The 17,652-nt window shown below is 48.1% G+C and overlaps 1 protein-coding gene across 1 annotated transcript in view; it reads left to right on the top strand.

Annotated features, from left to right (window-relative positions):
• Positions 1-17,652, top strand: part of LOC122379543 (serine/threonine-protein kinase/endoribonuclease IRE1-like) — a 343,804-nt gene that overhangs the window by 207,494 nt on the left and 118,658 nt on the right. The window contains exon 9 of the mRNA XM_043361827.1: positions 13,090-13,290. Within this exon, the coding sequence (XP_043217762.1) occupies positions 13,090-13,290 (201 nt within the window). The remainder of the gene's footprint in view (positions 1-13,089; positions 13,291-17,652) is intronic.

Genomic DNA, 17,652 nt, shown 5'->3' with positions numbered 1-17,652 from the left:
TGACCTCCAAAAATCAAAAAAGCATTTTTTTGGATATATTCGCCAAAAAATCCAAAAAGTTTTTTGAGTTTCGAAAAAACCGGAATATATGTGATAGTGCCTACCGTCTTCTATCTACATACCAAATTTCAGATCGATACCTCGTTTTTTGGCCAAGTTATAGCGAAAAAACTGTTCAAAAATGATGACGTCAAATTTTCAAACTCAATTTTTGGCAATTCTAGAACTCGTAGAGCAAAACGAAGACCACCATTAGACTCCCCGTGACGAGAGCTGCATCGAATCGATACCCATTTTATGCAAAAATATCAACTTTGAAATTTGACCTAATTTGACCTGACCTTGACCTGACCTTCACAAAAACGTGACCTAGGCTGGCCCCAAAGGCTGCCTAACCCACATAATCGCATTTGTCATGTAAAATGGACCATAAAACATGTATCACACGACACATTCATATTGTGACCCCCGGTGACCTGACCTCGCTGTGACCTGACCTGGTATCAGTGACCTCAGATAGCAAAGTATGTGTTTGACGAACAATGTACCATCGATGGTTTTCAATAAATTACCAATTTACTCGCTTTCAAAGCACATTTCTTGAATTGCCTGTGAGCGGTGAAAATCTGACCTTTGACCTGACCTGTGACGTCATCGGTTTGACCTAGGTCAATGAAATTTGGTCACAAGGTAGTTCCCGGGTGGGGCTATCGAACGCCGTTTGAATGTTGAAAATCGGCCGGTAACTTTCCGAGATCTTAGAGGGGGGCCGAAACGGCCCCCCCCCCCCCACGGGTGGTAGGGTCCGCCGGTAGCCCTACGGGGCGCGGGTTAAAACATAACTGAATAGGTATAAAAGAGAACTCGATATATACTTTCCTTGTTTTTAAGAATTCCGGAATTAGATACCCGAGGGAGCAAAGAGGGAGCAAGTTGCCACGCTGATTTAATACCTCATAGTCGAAAGGTGGGCTACTAGAACTAAAAATTGCTGTGTTTGTAAATAAATAAGTGATTTGAGGGCAAAAAATGCCCGGATTTAAACTTCTAAAATTATTTTGAACATAAAATATTTCAGTTTGAGGGATGTTAAGGCCTCTAAGGGTAGGTACTTTTTAGGTATCAAATAAGTTCCTCTGCGAAAGTTCCGTCGTGAAAACGGCCAATTATTAATTTTTCAAATCAATTTTTCAGCACGTATTTGACATCGTACGCCAATATAAATAGCACCATCGTGTTCCTGAGCTCAAACTGCATCCAATAGACACCTTTTTTATTGAAAAATTTCAACTTCAAAATTTGACCTTTTTTGACCTGAAAGTGACCTGACCTAAGCTAAATTCGACTCAAAATGACCTCCAATGACACAGACGACATCAAATTCGAAATCTCGGACCTAAATGGACCATAAAACATGCGTCACGTGACCGACTCATGATATAATATTTTCGTGACCTGTGATGACCTGACCTTGACCTGAAAATCAAAGTACAAGTTTGGTACCCTCAGGGTATCTAGAGCATCTGTTCACGAGTGTGTGATCCAAAAATGAGCCTGATCTGACTTGTAAGACGGCGGCCAGAGCCCAAAACGTGAACAAGCCAAAATGCTAATAATTTTTACTTTGACCTGACCTGTGACGTCATCGGTGACCTCGAGGTCAATGAAAGTAGGTTTCGCTCGACAGTTTTTCCGGGGCTATCAGACGCCGTTTGAATTTTGACGATCGGCCCAGTAGTTTCGGAGTTAGGAGGGAGGCTATGAATAGCCCCCTTCCCAGTAGGGCGTGTTATACGCAGACCCCAGTGGGGCGCGGGTTAAGCAAGCTAAAAAGTATATCATTTGACGCGCCTTGACGTGCTGAGTTCACTGGTGCTTTTCTTTTTGCTCTATCTTAATTAGATCAAAAGTTATAAGCGAAAAAAAACTTTGACCTGTTTTTAGCGAAATTTTTACATTTATACCCCCAAAACCCCCCTAAATATTGACCTAGAGCAACCAAATTTGCACAGGGGCGAGAACTCCAGGGGGCCACCTACCTACCAAATTTGGTGTTTCTAGGTGCCATAGGAGCCAATCGCGAGGGGGGGGGGGGTCGCATCGACCCCCCCTGCCAGGCCGTGTTATGAAAAATGCCCTGCCAGGGCGAGTGTTAACAAATACCCAACTTTCAACCTTTCAGCATACCTACATCCTACTAAACTAAACCAACAGCCTAGGTATAACCTACAACCAACAGCCTAGGTATCAACCTACCATTCATACTTAATTGTGTGGCCCGCTGTAAGTGCAAGGGTTAAAAGTGTTGACTTGATGCACATCATGCAATGTGTTTTTTTTTCCATGGGCTTAGGAACCTCATGTTAAGTGGGGGGGAGGCAGGGAACTTCAATGTCACTTTGTGTGAACCCCTTATTAAGAAATTCTTATCAGTTTTGTGCTCATCTCACCTTGCCAAACCATTTCCTGCGCTTAGTTCTGTATTTAAATAAAAATAAAGATTATACTTTATACAATGGCTGAAAAGTGGAGGGCATGGCTCCCTCGGCCCCCCGATCCTACGCCTATGCTTTTTTTCTTCATGGTATAGTCTCTCTTGAAAGTATCGCGACTCTGAGGGAAGGCGCCACCTGTCCCAGCCGCGGTTGAGCGGAAAGGTTTGAGAGCCGCTGGTAGCACTGACCGAAGTCTGACACGCGGAGGCAGCCGGCGCGGCGGGGCGAGGGGAGTGGTTGCGGAATGCGGATTGCGGAGGGATAGGGGGAGGTGGCAGTCGCCATCCGGTAACTTGTGGTGGCAGCTAAGCATGTGGTCAACGGAAGCCACCCTACTCGCAGAGGATTTGTTTAGATTTGTTTCATTGCAAAGTTAGCAATTTGACTCGTCATCGGCACGACTGTCATATTTTTCTGGGGAGGGGGGAGGGTAAAATCCGGAAACTCGTGCGCATATACCCAAAAAATCATCAGTTGCACCCGCTAACAGAATGCATCCGTGCTTGCACATGCACTCGTAAGCGGTTTCAAAAACAAGAATTATCTCTCTAGCCAGTGCGCCAATTCGCTGTCTAGCCATTTAGTCCTGTATTTGAAGTTCTCTCTTTTTAATGAGCCGGTTAGTGAACGGCGACAAAAAAGAAAAGAAGTGCTGTTCAGTCATGTTCTTTTTAAAACTTATTTGATGCCAGGCTTCCCCCCCCCCGCATGACCTGTTTACGTCATTCAGAAGGCCTCATCACAGTTAGGGTTATGGCGGAACTTCGCTTCGTTGTGATTTTACGCGTCACGCACACTGAGTGATTGGCGCCCAGTAAGGCACACCCTTGGGCACACCAATGAGCGCCCGGCTGGTGAGCCCAAGAGGCACCGGTATCCGCCTGGGGCGGTGGACGGGGTCAAAAGAGAGCGATACGAGCATGACCTTTGGCCGGCCTCCGACTGTTTTGACCCAGTTGTCAGCCGCTGGGGCCTGCGTCACATAGCAGTTTTCCTTCTACCGCTGGCGTGAAATCGTGTTACAGCGTACTTTTTATGATACAGGCCATGACCTCCCTACTGGGGTCCTCAAACTGAATGGAATAGTTCGCTGAGCCGCCGCAGCCCAGGACGCGATACTTTCAAGAGAGACTATACAAATCATCCAGATTCATATGAGAAGGGTAGGTAGCTAGCTACAAAACCAATGCCTCAATCGTTTGTTGTTTTCTTACAAAAGTCCCTCCTCTGCCGACTGCCAATCTCACTAAGCAATCTACTGTCACAAGGCAGTGTGTGTCAATATTTATCAACTCTGTGCAAACAATATATTCCCATTTGCCAATCACACATCGTTTTTTTTTTTACAGGTTTTCCGGTTATGACTGAGGCCGGCATCTTACCTGCCCTGGCTACGCCAATGCCGAGGACCGGAGAGCCAACCGCTTTGATGCGTGAGCTCTGTGGCGTGGCTCGAGTGATCACCAGCTTCTGACGGCTACGGCGCCGTCGATCTGGTTGAATAGCTGAGGCCTGGGCGAGGGTGCCCTCAGTACGGTGACCAATCGGTTAAGTCCGAGGGGCGCTCGAACACGCTGCCGTCGCGTGGCTGCCGGCGGCCACCCCCCTCGCACGTTAATCTCCTGGAGCGGGAAATGCGAGAGGCGGCCGCATCATCACCTGGTGTCCGTGCTCGACACCGTGCCACGCACCAATGGCGGAAGCCCGACTTTCTCCGATGGAGGAGAGAAGCTGGACCCTGGCTGCCAGGCTGCTGGGGGACGGCGCTGGCTCTGCCACCAGGGGACCTCCTGCGCGCGACCGCCGAGGCCTCGGCGCCAGCGAATCCCACGGTGGCAACAGACGGCTGGCGTCACCTTCCGGTTGGACGTGTGCCTGATCCGGGCTGGGGCTAAGGAGGCGGACAGGGAAAGCGTCGCTACGCTGCACCTCGCGTCCCTGCCGCTGTGTGCTGTCCGGCTTTGGACGGACGGACTTGCGGAGGGCGGAGTCTTCAGGGGCTGGGTGGGAGCCGTGCTGGTCTGGCCGGACAAAAAGGCCGAGGAACTGCGGGCCCCGGCCGGACAGCTGTGCTATAGCTACCGCGCGGAGATGGTGGCGCTGGTGACCGGTCCGGAGACCCTGCTCGGAAGAGACAGAGACCAGGACCTGCGGTCCGTACCTATCTGCTAACTGTGCGGTGGTGCTGGTGTAGTGCAGCATCTTTGAATGAATAGTTGCATTTCGCGATTAAATAGCTGTTATTTTTCAGCGTGGGTGGCGTGACGAACAATATGGTATCTGTTAGTCACTTCTGCGGCCGCCAGTATTCCCTACTCGAAGGCGGGCGCGCTGTTTGGCTGGGCCCGCCAGGATGTTCCCCTTATGTGTCGAGGACAGAGCGGGTATATTCATGTTCATTTAATGCACAAAGATCTGTTACATATTTGTTTGAAGTTTTAGTTGACGATTGCGTAGGGCAGATTCATCTTCTCTCTTTTATTTCTTTTTGCCACTTTTGCGTTCATATTTGTTATAAGTGTCCTAGTCCGGCTTGGTTGTCATCTGTATTCGTGATGTATTTTATTTTACGAACATGCCGGTGATCACTGCAATACACTTTTTGTTAATAATGCTGCTTTAGATCTGATCCTTTGTGGTATGTCTTGATTGTACGACTGCGACAGTGATTTTTCCTCACCAAAGTATGCAGGTAACCAATGTAATTGCCGCCAAAAGTTTGTCATTAAGTGAGATATCTAAAAAACATCAAGTTCCTGAAGGTGGTCGTGTACTACGTAACTGGAAACCCAATAGGACATGGAATTTTGTGAAGCAAAACTACGGAAGTGAGGCTGGCCAGTGGCCACGCCATTATCTAGTGAGATATGTCTAGCCTTTCTTCAGCCGCCAAGACTTCGACAGACTATCCCCGGGTTCGGTGTCTCTCGGAGCACGAAGATTCTACGTCGTCCGGCCAATCCCGTTTAACCCGCGCACCGACGGCGGGGGGGCGGATATCCGCCCCCCCCTGAGGTTTTTCGCGAATAGCGGGAAAACCGCTGCGCGTAGCGCCGCGAAATTTAGTATGACTATAACCCCATCAATTTTACACATGGTGTGCAAGTTTGAACCTCCTACCTTTGAAGGTCAGGTCACCAGGTCACTTTGAATGACCCAACCTCAAGTCACTTTTTTGTAACTTTGTCACCGTCCCAGAGCTACAGTAGATGTCGGAGGCCTTTGAAAGTCGCAGGATATTATTAGGTCATTAGTAGCTACAATTTGTATATCTCGGAATTTTGATATCGGTGACCTAAGGTCAGGTCAATTTCGCGACCTCCCCATTATAAGTCAATGGGGGAAAAATCAACTCCCTGTTTTTACCACTAAAACGGGTCGGAATGGCCCCATATACCATACATGACTTCATATGCGATCAACCTTCACTACCTTGAGGTCTGTTTTGCTGTTGGGCAGCTGTGAGGTCATGTGACGTCATCAAAGGTCACCAAAGGTTTTTGGCCAATAACTCCGTACAGGAACAAGATGCAGACGCGTGGATGGTCTCATTGTGTTCAGTTCGTCAAGACGCATCGAATGATATACATGATGACCTCGAGGTCACGTGACCTGAGGTCAACCTTTGACCTTGACCTTTCGAGGTCAACATATATATCATTCGATGCGGATTGACGAGAGGATCACGATGATGCCCTTAGTTTGTTCCTATCCTGACTAATTCGAAAGTTATTCGAGAAAAACTCTCTCCATATCTAGCGCCGCCATTTTGACTTTTTCGACTCCTGTGACGTCATCTTTGACCTGACCTGAAAATGACCTTTGTAAAAATTGTAGATCTTGGCCGTGCGTATCCGATGCCGTTTACCGCTTGTCGCTATCTTGCTTCGTTCTCGAGATCTCAGGGGGGGGGCGGTCATCCGCCCCCCCCCCCCCGTCGGTGCGAAGTTGGCGCAGACCCCCGTCGGTGCGCGGGTTAACCCTCGCATGTGTGCGGCGTTTGCCAGCTTCTAATGTGTAGGGGGGGGGGGGGTCGGTTGGACCCCCCCTTGCCGTTTGGCCCCTGATCGAGCTAGAGCTTCGCGGAAAAAACGAGCGTGTTGCCCGTGACGAGAGGAAGCCGATGATACCCAATTTTAAGGTCCTAGGTCATTGGTTGACCTTCCAGGTCAGGTCAATGACCCAAAGTCGGGAAAATCGGGACCTGTTAGAAAGTCGTAAAGTGTGGCTGCTTAGGGGTTTTTCGGGGTGCTGATCACGAATATCGTGTTAGTTTTGATCACAGATGATGTCTTGAAGCATTTAGACCAGGTCGGGTCAGGTCAGGTCAGGTCAACCAGTAGACGTCGTGACGGGTATTCGTAGTACGTGTCAACCGCCTCTGACAGCTTCGTAACATGTTACGAAGTCACCAAAACTACTTCGTAAATGTTCAAATGGTTGATAAATTCGAATTCAGCCCCAAAAACTAGCCTAGAAACATGTAAAACTCGAAAAAGTGACCCGAGGTCACCCGAGGTCACCAAAGGTCAATGACCTGACCTGACCTTCAGGTGACCTTGACACACACGGGAGTAACATCAAATTACATGTTTGAACGTTTGAAACCACGAAAAGCTTGCAAACACGCGGCTAGTGCGAGCCGACATACGCGAAATCGCGATTCCGACCAAACATGGTCTCGGAAAAGAGGTCACAGGTCAAAGGTCATTTGGGTCAGGGTCATGAAATTTTCAGGGTAGGTGTAAAATTGATCAATGCGAGGGTACTGAAAGTTTCGTCGCGATCGGCCGCTTTTTACGCGAGTTATTCGCGAAAAACCATGGGGGGGGTCCATCCGACCCCCCCCCCCCCCTACACATGCGAGGGTTAAAGGTAGTGTACCAGCTTTCCTGGACCGTATGGAGTTAATGGCCCAGATAAGGAGAACCGGATTTTTAGAACTTATCCATACCTTGAAAACTCATGGAAACGTCTTAAATTCTTCAAATTTTGAGTACCCCAGTGCGAAATTCGCCCCGACGGGTTGTCGGTCGTACCCCAACCACATTTCACACCACTATGAACAATAAATGCACACACCGAAATCGCTATTACCGATATGCTCATCCAATCAAGTTTCGATAAACCCGTTCATCATCATCTCCTGCGGTTTCGAACACGCCTGTTAGGTGGTGCGGTAGACCGCGCCCAAAGCCAGGGCCCCGGTAACGTGAGGTAGCCGAGTCGGGGCAGCGTGCGCTGACCCAAGCCGGGGCCGCGCGTCCTCCCGGTGTCATGTGATAGCCCGGGGCTGCCCGCGGGGATGCGGTAGACCGCGCCCAAAGCTGCGGCCCCGGCTTGGGTCAGCGCACGCTGCCCCGACTCGGCTACCTCACGTTACCGGGGCCCTGGCTTTGGGCGTGGCTTCTGCTCATACTTTGTGGTGCGGTGGTGGTGTGTCGGGCCGCGCGCTCTGACTTCGGCCAAGAAAAATGCGTCAGCTGATCATTGTCATTTCTGCCACTTGCGTGTGGTGAAATGGGGTCATAACTTAACCCGCGCCCGGCTGGGGGTCCTGGATTTCCACGCCCTGCTGGGGGGGGGGGGTGTTTGAACACCCCCCCTTGTAACTCGGCTCCTGGACCACGTAGCGATACGCGGAAGGCGGCGTTCGAAACAGCGTAAAAAATAATGACGAAATCACTTCGGTCAATTTTTTGGTCAGGTCAAAGGTCAGGTCACCAGAGGTCATAGAAGGCAAAATTTCGCCGATTTCCAGGTCGAATGTCGAAAACTTCCAAGAAGCCAACGCATAACTCGGGAACCAATAGAGCTACAGCGCCGCGGAAAAGCGCATTCGATAGCCCTATTAACGCCCCTTCTGAGTAATTCTCTCAGATTTGACCTAACGTCAACGGTTTTGCCTGCAGGGGGCAAAAACTGCAAAAATGGCCGATTTTTTGGAAATAGTTTTTCTGCAATAACTTTTGACCCAAGCCTTGTACGAGCTTACTTTTACCGGCATCGTGTTTCTCTCGTCAAGACGCATCGAATGAACTATAATTTGACCTTGAAAGGTCAATTTGAAAATTTGACCTCAGGTCAAGGTCATGACCTGACCGGAAAGGATCATATTGCATATCAGTCGATCCGTATCGTCGAGCTGAACACATCTAAGGCGTTTTCATCGCTCTAGCATGCCTCTATCAAAAGTTATTTGCGAAAAACTGTTAGATACCATTCGTGACCTAAGATGACCTCAGGGCATAAACAAGGGTCACGGACACCATTTTCATGTTCTGTGTGTCTAAACCACTTGTAATTCGGTGTTTGGGAGTGTTTATAATGTCTTTCGTCCAAAAGAGGCGCATTTCAATTTTCTCCCATTGACTTATAATGGGGAGGTCGCAAAATTGACCTGACCTTAGGTCATCGATATCAAAATTCTGAGAAATACATTTTGTACATGCTATTGCTCTTAGCAATCGCTGAAAGTTTCAAAGCGATCGGTCACTTGGTGTAGCTATGACAGACATTTAAACTTTTTATGAGGTGAGGTCACTTCAAGTGACCTGGTGACCTGACCTTGAATGACCTTGGTCTGAAATTTTCACAACATGTGTAGAATTTATGTATGATAAGGTGTACCAAAAACGGCGGCGCTCCGCGCCGCCGTTTTTGAGATATTCGCGAAAAACCACAAGGGGGGATGTTCAAACACCCCCCCCCCCCAGCAGGGCGCGGGTTAAGAGACGGCTTTTTCATATCAATTATTTTACATAAAATCATATTTCAAACCATAAATAATGTTCGACAGCCAAATAAAAGAAACAATACCAGTACAGGCTTACAGTTTAAGGCTCGACATTGTGTTGTCTACGATTAGACAGCTGATAACTCATTCCCGTACGTCGTAACTCTATAGTGACCTTTGCTTATTGTCACATGTGCGCCGCATTCGCGATTGTTGCCGACGCCTGTTTGCAGGTCAGCCCACTACAGTTGTTATACATATGGGGCATTCCACGTCAAATCAAACACCGAAATCCGTCATCCCCTTCGATTTTTCTGAAAATTTGTAGGCAGACTGGGCATGGTTCAAAACTGAGTTACGTATAATATTTTCGAAATTTGATAACGTATCGCCGAGATATAGGTCATCGAATATAGCCAAAAATGCCACACATCATTTTTTAAAATGCTTATAACTCTGGTTCCTTTTCTGGTATCAAAATGATATTAACAGGGTCTTGTAGGCAATTGATAAGGCTTTGATTTTTAATTATAAAATTAAATTAAAGTGACCTTGAAATGCATTTGACCTTGAATTAAAACATAAAAATTTAAATAGCAAGAAACACGCCCCCTTCGATTTGAGTAATTTTTACATATTATGTCCGTCACAATGTTCCTAACCATCTGTGAAAAAATTGGAATGGGCCATTCATAACTTTCGCGGCAAACGCCGTTTTCATGCATCAACATCACGCAACCGCGCGTGACCTTGAAAGACAGAGTCAAGACATGCTTGCTTGTGTACACTTTCTGAAATGAATGATTGCTGATTAGTGATATCCCAAACTCTGCGAGAATGGAAATGCATAGTCATCGTAGTCAAGCATTCACGTTCCATTGTAAAAGTGTCTCAGGCAAACGGTATTTTGCGGTGAATTTTGAGCCGTGTGGAAATGCATCATGAAATAAATTCAACGAAAACATTATCACGCAACGATATCTTCACGTCTTTTGATCTTCACTATACGAAAGAACATACACTTTTGAGTATGTATGGGGAATTTCTAGTTAATCCGATAATAAATATGGCAGTTAGAGTCCTGCTAAGAGTAACATGTCGCCGGCTGAGGCGGGATCGGCCGACGCGGGAAACGCAGCAGTCACAATTTTGTGTTTACACGTTCATATTTCAATTGTTTACCAACCTATTTTCAGAATTCTTTCACCATAAGATTGCCTGTACATTTCTTAGTCTTCTCACAAAATTTGACGCGAATCGAACGTAATCAGCGGTAAGGAGCGCGATGTAAAGACGGAACCGTTCCGTTCCGTCCCGGCACAGTCTACAATTCAGGCGGCGCGTAGCGGTCGGCGCCGGCTGCCGAGTCGCCGCGTCGCCGCGGCGACAGGATGTTTACATTACACCGCTATTACTAGAACAGTTGTGAACCGATTTTCTTATTGCTTGCACGATGAGATGTGCAATTCAATTCTGGACAGGTAGCCATAAGTAATTTCGCATCAATATTATGAGATATTGGCGAAAAACAGGAGGGCTGGGGCGAAATTCACTCTTTCCCCTCCACTGCGCGTGCTAACATACGTTTGCATGTGTGCCATTTTCTTCAAAACTTATGAATGGCCCACTCTAATTTTTTCACAGGTTGTTAAGAATATGGTAGGCAATAAAATATATGAAAATGAGCCAAATCGAAGGTGGCGTGTTTTTTGCTATTTCAATTTTTGTGCTTAGGAACAGAGTTAAGCAAATTTCAAGGTCATATATTTAAGTCGATGCAATTCTAAACAAATGCTTAAGAAATTACCTAAACAGTAAGGTTTATTTCATTCAAATCAAACAAGTACAACCAAAGTTATGGTCGTTCAAAAATATAAAGATGCAACATTTTGCAAAAATTCGATGCCCTATATTTAGAAGACCTGTGGTCAGAATGTGCAAAAAACATCAATGTAATGTCCGGGGCGACAAAGGAACTCGCTCACAAATTTATAATGAAATCGCTAATGGTAAGGTGCAAAACAGCCGATTTTTGTTCGATTTGACGTGGAATGCCCCATATAGAAAAACCGACAAATTTTTAGGCGAAAAAGGCACTATTCCAGGCCCATTTTTGATTTTCTTTGCGATATTAGGTAAAAACAGAAGCTTCTTATCCTAGGAAAAATAAAATGGGAAATCTTTCAAAGGTGGCACACTACCTTTAAGGTCAGCGGGCCTTGGCTGTGGTTATGGAACGGGACTGGCCGTCCGAGAGACTCGGAACCTGAGGTATGCTGCAGCACCCATAGGCGGCGGAACGGGGAGGGCACCGGGGCACCGTGCCCCCCTTTGATTTTGGTATTTTAACATTAGCCCTATGGGCGTTACATGGAAAGAGTGGGACCAAAAGTCGGCGGTGCCCCCCCCCCCCCTTAATATTGAAGGTGTTCCGCCGTGTTATGTTTCTGTTCGTCGGTTCAGAGTGAGAGAGGAATAATGAGTAACGCGATTTATTGGACCGTGATCCGAGCGAGGCCGAGATTATACACAAAAGACAACAAGTATGGCGTGCGCCGCCCCTCGTCACCCGCGCCAGCCGTGCCGCTCGGCGCGCACCGTCAGCTGGCGGCGGCAGAGGCGCTTGCAGGCGCCGAGCTGGGGCGGCCAACGGTGTGAGCGGCAGAGGCGCGCGCAGGCACGGCCAGCAGCCGTGCGGGGGCTGGATCGCAACACAACACGCCGCTACTGAGCACAGCCATGTCGACCGGGTGTCGTCGCAAGCCGCCCCACTCGACGAAAAGAAATTGAACCGTCCCGTCCTAGGCTGACTAGGCTTAGCTAGGTGGCAGCACAGTCGCGCCGGCAGGGGGCAGTGCCACAACCAGCCGACTGACATTTTCGTGTGACGTCAGAACCGGTGCCTCCCTGGCTATAGCCTTCCAGGCGGTGGGGGGGGGGGATTTTTTGCCGACCTTTAGTTTTTTTCAATATATCTCCAGACGTCAGAGTGACGTCATTTTTGCCATTTTTCGACCAAAAAAAAAAGTTTCCCGGGAAGATATGTCAGGCCTATAGATTTGAAGTTACATAAAAATGTTCAAGACATAAAAGGTGAAGAATCACTAGGGCTACTAAACTTCCATCTCAAAATTGTTAAATTTTTGAACTTTGAACCCCCCTACTTTTTTTTAATTGAATAGCCAAAAAATCCAAGAAGTTTTTTGATTTTCAAAAAACAGGATATATGTGATAGCCCCTACTCACTGTTATTTACATACAAAATTCTAGAACGATATCTATTTTTTTCACCAAGTTATAGCGAAAAAAAAACTCCACCAGAAAGTGACCTAAACCGTTCCTGATGGTCTTATAACCAGCACCATTAAGTTTGAAATGAAAAAAATGACCATAAAACATGCATCGCACAGCTCTAGGAAAATTGGGTTTATGTGGTGACCCTTGGTGACCTGACCTGTCACCTGACCTGGTATTATCAGTGACCTCTAATAGCAATATACTAGTATGTACTATGCAACTGACGCCCTATCGCTGATTTTCGATAAAATGCGCTTTTCTCGATGCTATAGCGCATTCCCTAGAAGACTGGTGAACTGCCAAACATTTTGTCTTTGACCTGACCTGTGACGTCATCGGTGGCCCCAAAGTCAATGATATTAGAATTACCCCGGAAAATTTGACAGGGCTTTCGGACGCCGTTTGAATTTTGCGGATCCGCTTAGTAGTTTCAGAGATACGGGGGGGGGGGCAAAAAATGCCCCCCCCCCCCCACCGCCTGCCGGGATAGTGTACATTGTACACGTATATACATGTTGTATGCCTATATTTGTTTATGTATATATTTCACTTTGTTTTCAGGTCATTAGTGACGTCATCAAAGATGGAAATGACGAAGAGTTGAGAGCTGTTGTCAATAAAGATCCCACTCGGGTGTTCGGAGAGGAGCAAGGTGAGCCCAAGGACTGGAGAAAAATAATCGACACCTCACTGGACAAAAGCTCCTTCAAGAGCTACAAAGAGCCGACCACATTTGAGCTGCTGCGACTGGTTCGAAATAAGGTGAGGGTCGGTAACGCGAAATTGCAGTGTGAAATTTCACCTGCATTGAAAGTGCAGGTGCTCACGCGTCACATCATATCGGTTCGGCGAATGACCCTTATCATTTTCATTGAATGGGGCTGTGCGGCGGTGAAAAAATGAGCGTCTTAGGTAACTTGGCTTTCGAGAAATAATCGTTTACTCTTAGGGCCGTTGTGGTCATGGCCAGATTTTCTATGTCCGGTCCAGGTGTAGGTACAGAGGTCTATGGATGGTGCTATTTATATCGATATATGATGTCAAATGCGTACTAAAAAAAGCCGAAAATTTATGAAAGTGAATTTTGTATTATAGGGTAAGGGCGGGCGGGGTACGCGGGCGATAAGAGTACGCATCAGCTGTTCCGTTGCCTAGCAACGCCGGCTTGTCAAATTCATGATGCAACAGGAAGCCGGCAGTGCGTATTTGTCACCAAAGAAAGAGGGGCGTGCTGCGGCGACGCTTTTCAATTTAAGGTGAGGAATATTATTTTGTAGGGTATTGATAGTTATTTTGCTATGTTACAATAATCATGATAATTGGTAGTTGAGATAAGGTACATTTTCGTGATTGTTGTGTGAAACTTGTGAGGTTGTCTTGAAAGTACTGTGCGGTGCAATATTCCGTTTGTGAAGTTCCGCACGATGTTTCGGGGCTGTTCTATGTGCGAAACGCATGTAGGCCTTAGACGTCCTAGAGGTGGAAGAGAGGTGGAACAGCCCAGTACAGAGAGCACACAGCATTAGCACCGCCTAAAGCAAGATAAACGAACAAGGCACAGGAGGCGTTGGGGTGGCGGCGGGCGAACAACGACTTTTTTGCTGGCTCTGCGTCGCCTGTCGCTGCGTCAACTGCGGGTGCGGCGCCGCCGCCGCGCCGGCTCAGCCGCCGCAGGTTGACAAGCGCTTAAGTTGGCGACGACCGATAAAAGTCTTTATACGCCGTTGGCGCATAAATTGCCATTTATCCGTCGCCGCCCTCGCGCTTGCAAAAAACATTGTCATAGTGTTTTTTGGAGAGGTGGAACAGCCCAACCACCCCACCGAACCGCGAGGCGCGCGACGGGGAGAGATAGTAACGTGACGGTACACGCCGCGGAGGGCAGGTACGACGGCCCCGCGGCCGGCACTCGGGGTAGCCGCCGTGTCGGGGCCGACGCGGCCTGCTGTTAAATACACGAGTGTGGGGCACAGCCGGGCGAAAAAAAAACCACGCACCCGACGTGGGCATCGGAACAACGAAGCGAACCGGCTCACAAGCCGAAGTGATACGAAACACAACGAGACACGTCCACCACACAGCATGATTGAGTGAGTGCTAACGGCGCCCGTGCGCTGTGATATGCTTTAAACTATGCAACGAACAATTGGGAGACCGCGCCGCGCGACCGCGATAGGCGGTAGAGATGATGGCACATGGTGCAGAGGGCAGGCACGACGGCCCCGCGGCCGGCACTCAGGGTAGCCGCCGTGTCGGGGCCGACGCGGCTGGTGTCTGGATTGTACACGAGCCCGGGGCACAGCCGGACAGAGAGGTACGCTCACGCGACTAGGGTCGCATACCATCAGATGGAGCGGGTATGTACACATCGCGGCATAACATAACATGACATCACATAACATGAAATGCGACGATACACATCCACCACATCATACACCTGAATTGAGTGAGCACGAACGGCGCCCGTGCGCCGCGATATGACATGAACGACGCACACCAACGTGATGAAATGAGGGGCGCAGAGTTAGCGGCACGTCATCATCATCATCATCATAACCAAGTTTATTAAACAAAAAATACGGGCTGAACTTGTACAAAATATAAGACAGGCGCAAAGGCAAAAGCTTAACTCAAAGCGCCTTGTCTGAATGTCATACATAAACAAATGTAAACACGTAGAACGGTCCGCGCGGCCCCGCGGCCGGCGCCCATTAGGGCAGCCGCCGTATCGGGGACGCCAGCCGGAAGGACGTACAGTTCGCCAACGAGCCCGTTCGCTGCCGTGCGGTAGCCCGCGGCCGGCCGCCCCCAGGCGGCCGCCGTGTCGGCCCACCTGTCGCCGCGCAGGCGGCCGGGGTTCGCAGTCCGGGCTGGGCGACGTCAGTGCGAACTTGAGCCGAGCTGCAGCAGGGACCCACACCGGCGGAGGTACCGCCGCAAGGCAGATGAAGACCAGCGCCAATGACGCGACACCGAGCGCCCGCGGCCGGGACCATATTCTGTCCCGCCGTGTCGGGGCTCGCCACCCGTGATGAGGCATCGAACTTTTGGATTGATTGTGTAAGAGCAAGTATTGCAGATCCGTACGTCTCCTGCCAGGAGAGCCCACGGCCAGCGGATACACCGGCTCCGCCGTAGTGAGCTCCGCGTAAGACACGCTGAGAGTAAAAGCTGGCGACACCAAGCGCGCGCGGCCGGGACCAATTCCGACGCGCCGCGGCGGGGCCCGCGACCCGTGATGCGGTATCGAACGTCTGGATGAATTGTGCGACAGCAAAGCTCGCAGGTTGCTCGCGTCATACCACGAGAACCGACGGCCGGAAGACACAACGATCCTAAGACGTCATGAGGCCTAAGACGTCCTACATTGTAGGGTAAGAGTACGCATTGATCATGGAGGTAAGAGTACGCAGGATTGGATTGCGTACTCTTACCCTACCTTTAGTTTTCGTGGATCAAAATTCACGGGCAAGTTAATTATTTTGCTTCTCATTTATTTGACATGACGTTTTTTTTTTGTCATTGAACAATATAATTTGTGTTAATGCCCCTATGGCTTTGTGGGAGCAGTGGAATGACTACTTTTGACATTGCTCCTGTTAACGAAAAATAGAGTATCAACTTCATAACATGGCGTCACTTTATGAAATATACCTACCTATTGTTAGGGCCCAGATACATACCTATTGGGCCTACCTATTGTTACTTTTATTCATAATTTTGAAAATTATTTTACAAAGCAACGCCATAGCGCTAACGTTAATACTTCAAAGTTATCCCTCGCCCCGCTGGGCTATTCAGCCATACGTGCCCTGCTGGGGGGGGCTGATTCTGCCCCCCCTGTCTAACCCGGCACCGCCTGGGCTATTTCCGTACCCACGACAGCCTGGGGGGGGGTCGGATCCGACCCCCCCCTGTTATCTCGAGAACCAATGGTCGTATCGAGTCCCGCGAGGCGGCGTTCGAAAGGTCTCTACGAGACCTTCCCAAAGCACTCTTAAGATTTTAAGATTGAGGTCAACTTTCGGGTCAAGGTCAGGTCAAAGGTCAAATTCAGGGGTTTTGCATGAATAGGCTTACGGACAGCGGAATCGATAGCTGCTGCTCGAAACTCACCAAAAATGACCTCAAAGACCTAGTGAAGGTACCATGTGTGTATAGGGGTCATACTAAGTACGGGTCAAGGTCAGGTCAGGTCACGAAAGGTCACGGTTTTCAATTTCTGCTATATGGGCGTGCGACACATGTTTTATGGCTTATTTTTCACGCCGAATCCGATGGTAATGGTTATATGTGACCCCAAGTCACTGTGCTGGTGATAAGTGTGCATTGAAAGCATAAAAAATCGTTTATACTATACGAGGGCTGAGAAAAAAGGTCAATTTTTCAACTTTTTATTTTTGACATAAAAATGCACTTTTCTAGACGAGCTTTGTCCCAGGAATCTAGTGGTGCCATTTGTTTTCACATGCGATGTTCAGAAGTACCTCTAATTCACGAAAATTCTTATGACGTCACCATGCCCTATACATGTTGGAGCTATTTTTTACAATTTGGGGGTCAAAAATCAAGATAGAAAGTTGAAATTTGGGGCATCTTATGTTCTAATAGAGCTCTACAACATATACTCCGGTTTTTTGGAAATTCCCAAAATTTTGGATTTTATTAGCTGTTTTCCAAAAAATATAGTTTTTTGAATTTTTAGGGGTGAAAAACGCATTTTATGGAAAATCCGAGATAGCCATTTTAAAGAACTCGTTGAGCTGCGTCTTTTCATGTCCTTAATTTGCAATTTGCTTTAAACCCTGATTTTTGACGATTTTTTAAACATTTACCACTTTTTGACTAAAAACGCCATGTAGTTACATCACTAAAATCGATATATCTCAAAAAATTTTGAAAATTTTTCTTAAAAATTGCACAGGAGACGTCAAATTGATAGGGGAGAAGGTATGCCAAGTTTCAAGTTGATAACGAAAGTGGTTCATGAGTTATTCAAGAAAAACGGAGGGGGGGGGGGTCGGATCCGACCCCCCCCCCCCCCAGGCGGTCGCGGGCTAACTTCCGAACCGATGGTCGTAGAAAGACGGGAAAAACGGCAATCAAAAGCTCTCAACAAGGCGG

This window comes from Amphibalanus amphitrite, unplaced genomic scaffold (genome assembly GCF_019059575.1).
Source record: "Amphibalanus amphitrite isolate SeventyFive unplaced genomic scaffold, NRLGWU_Aamphi_draft 000008F_arrow, whole genome shotgun sequence".
NCBI classification, from domain to species: domain Eukaryota; kingdom Metazoa; phylum Arthropoda; class Thecostraca; order Balanomorpha; family Balanidae; genus Amphibalanus; species Amphibalanus amphitrite.
The sequence above is the reverse complement of the archived record's forward strand: the minus strand, read 5'-3'. Positions and strand labels throughout refer to the sequence as shown.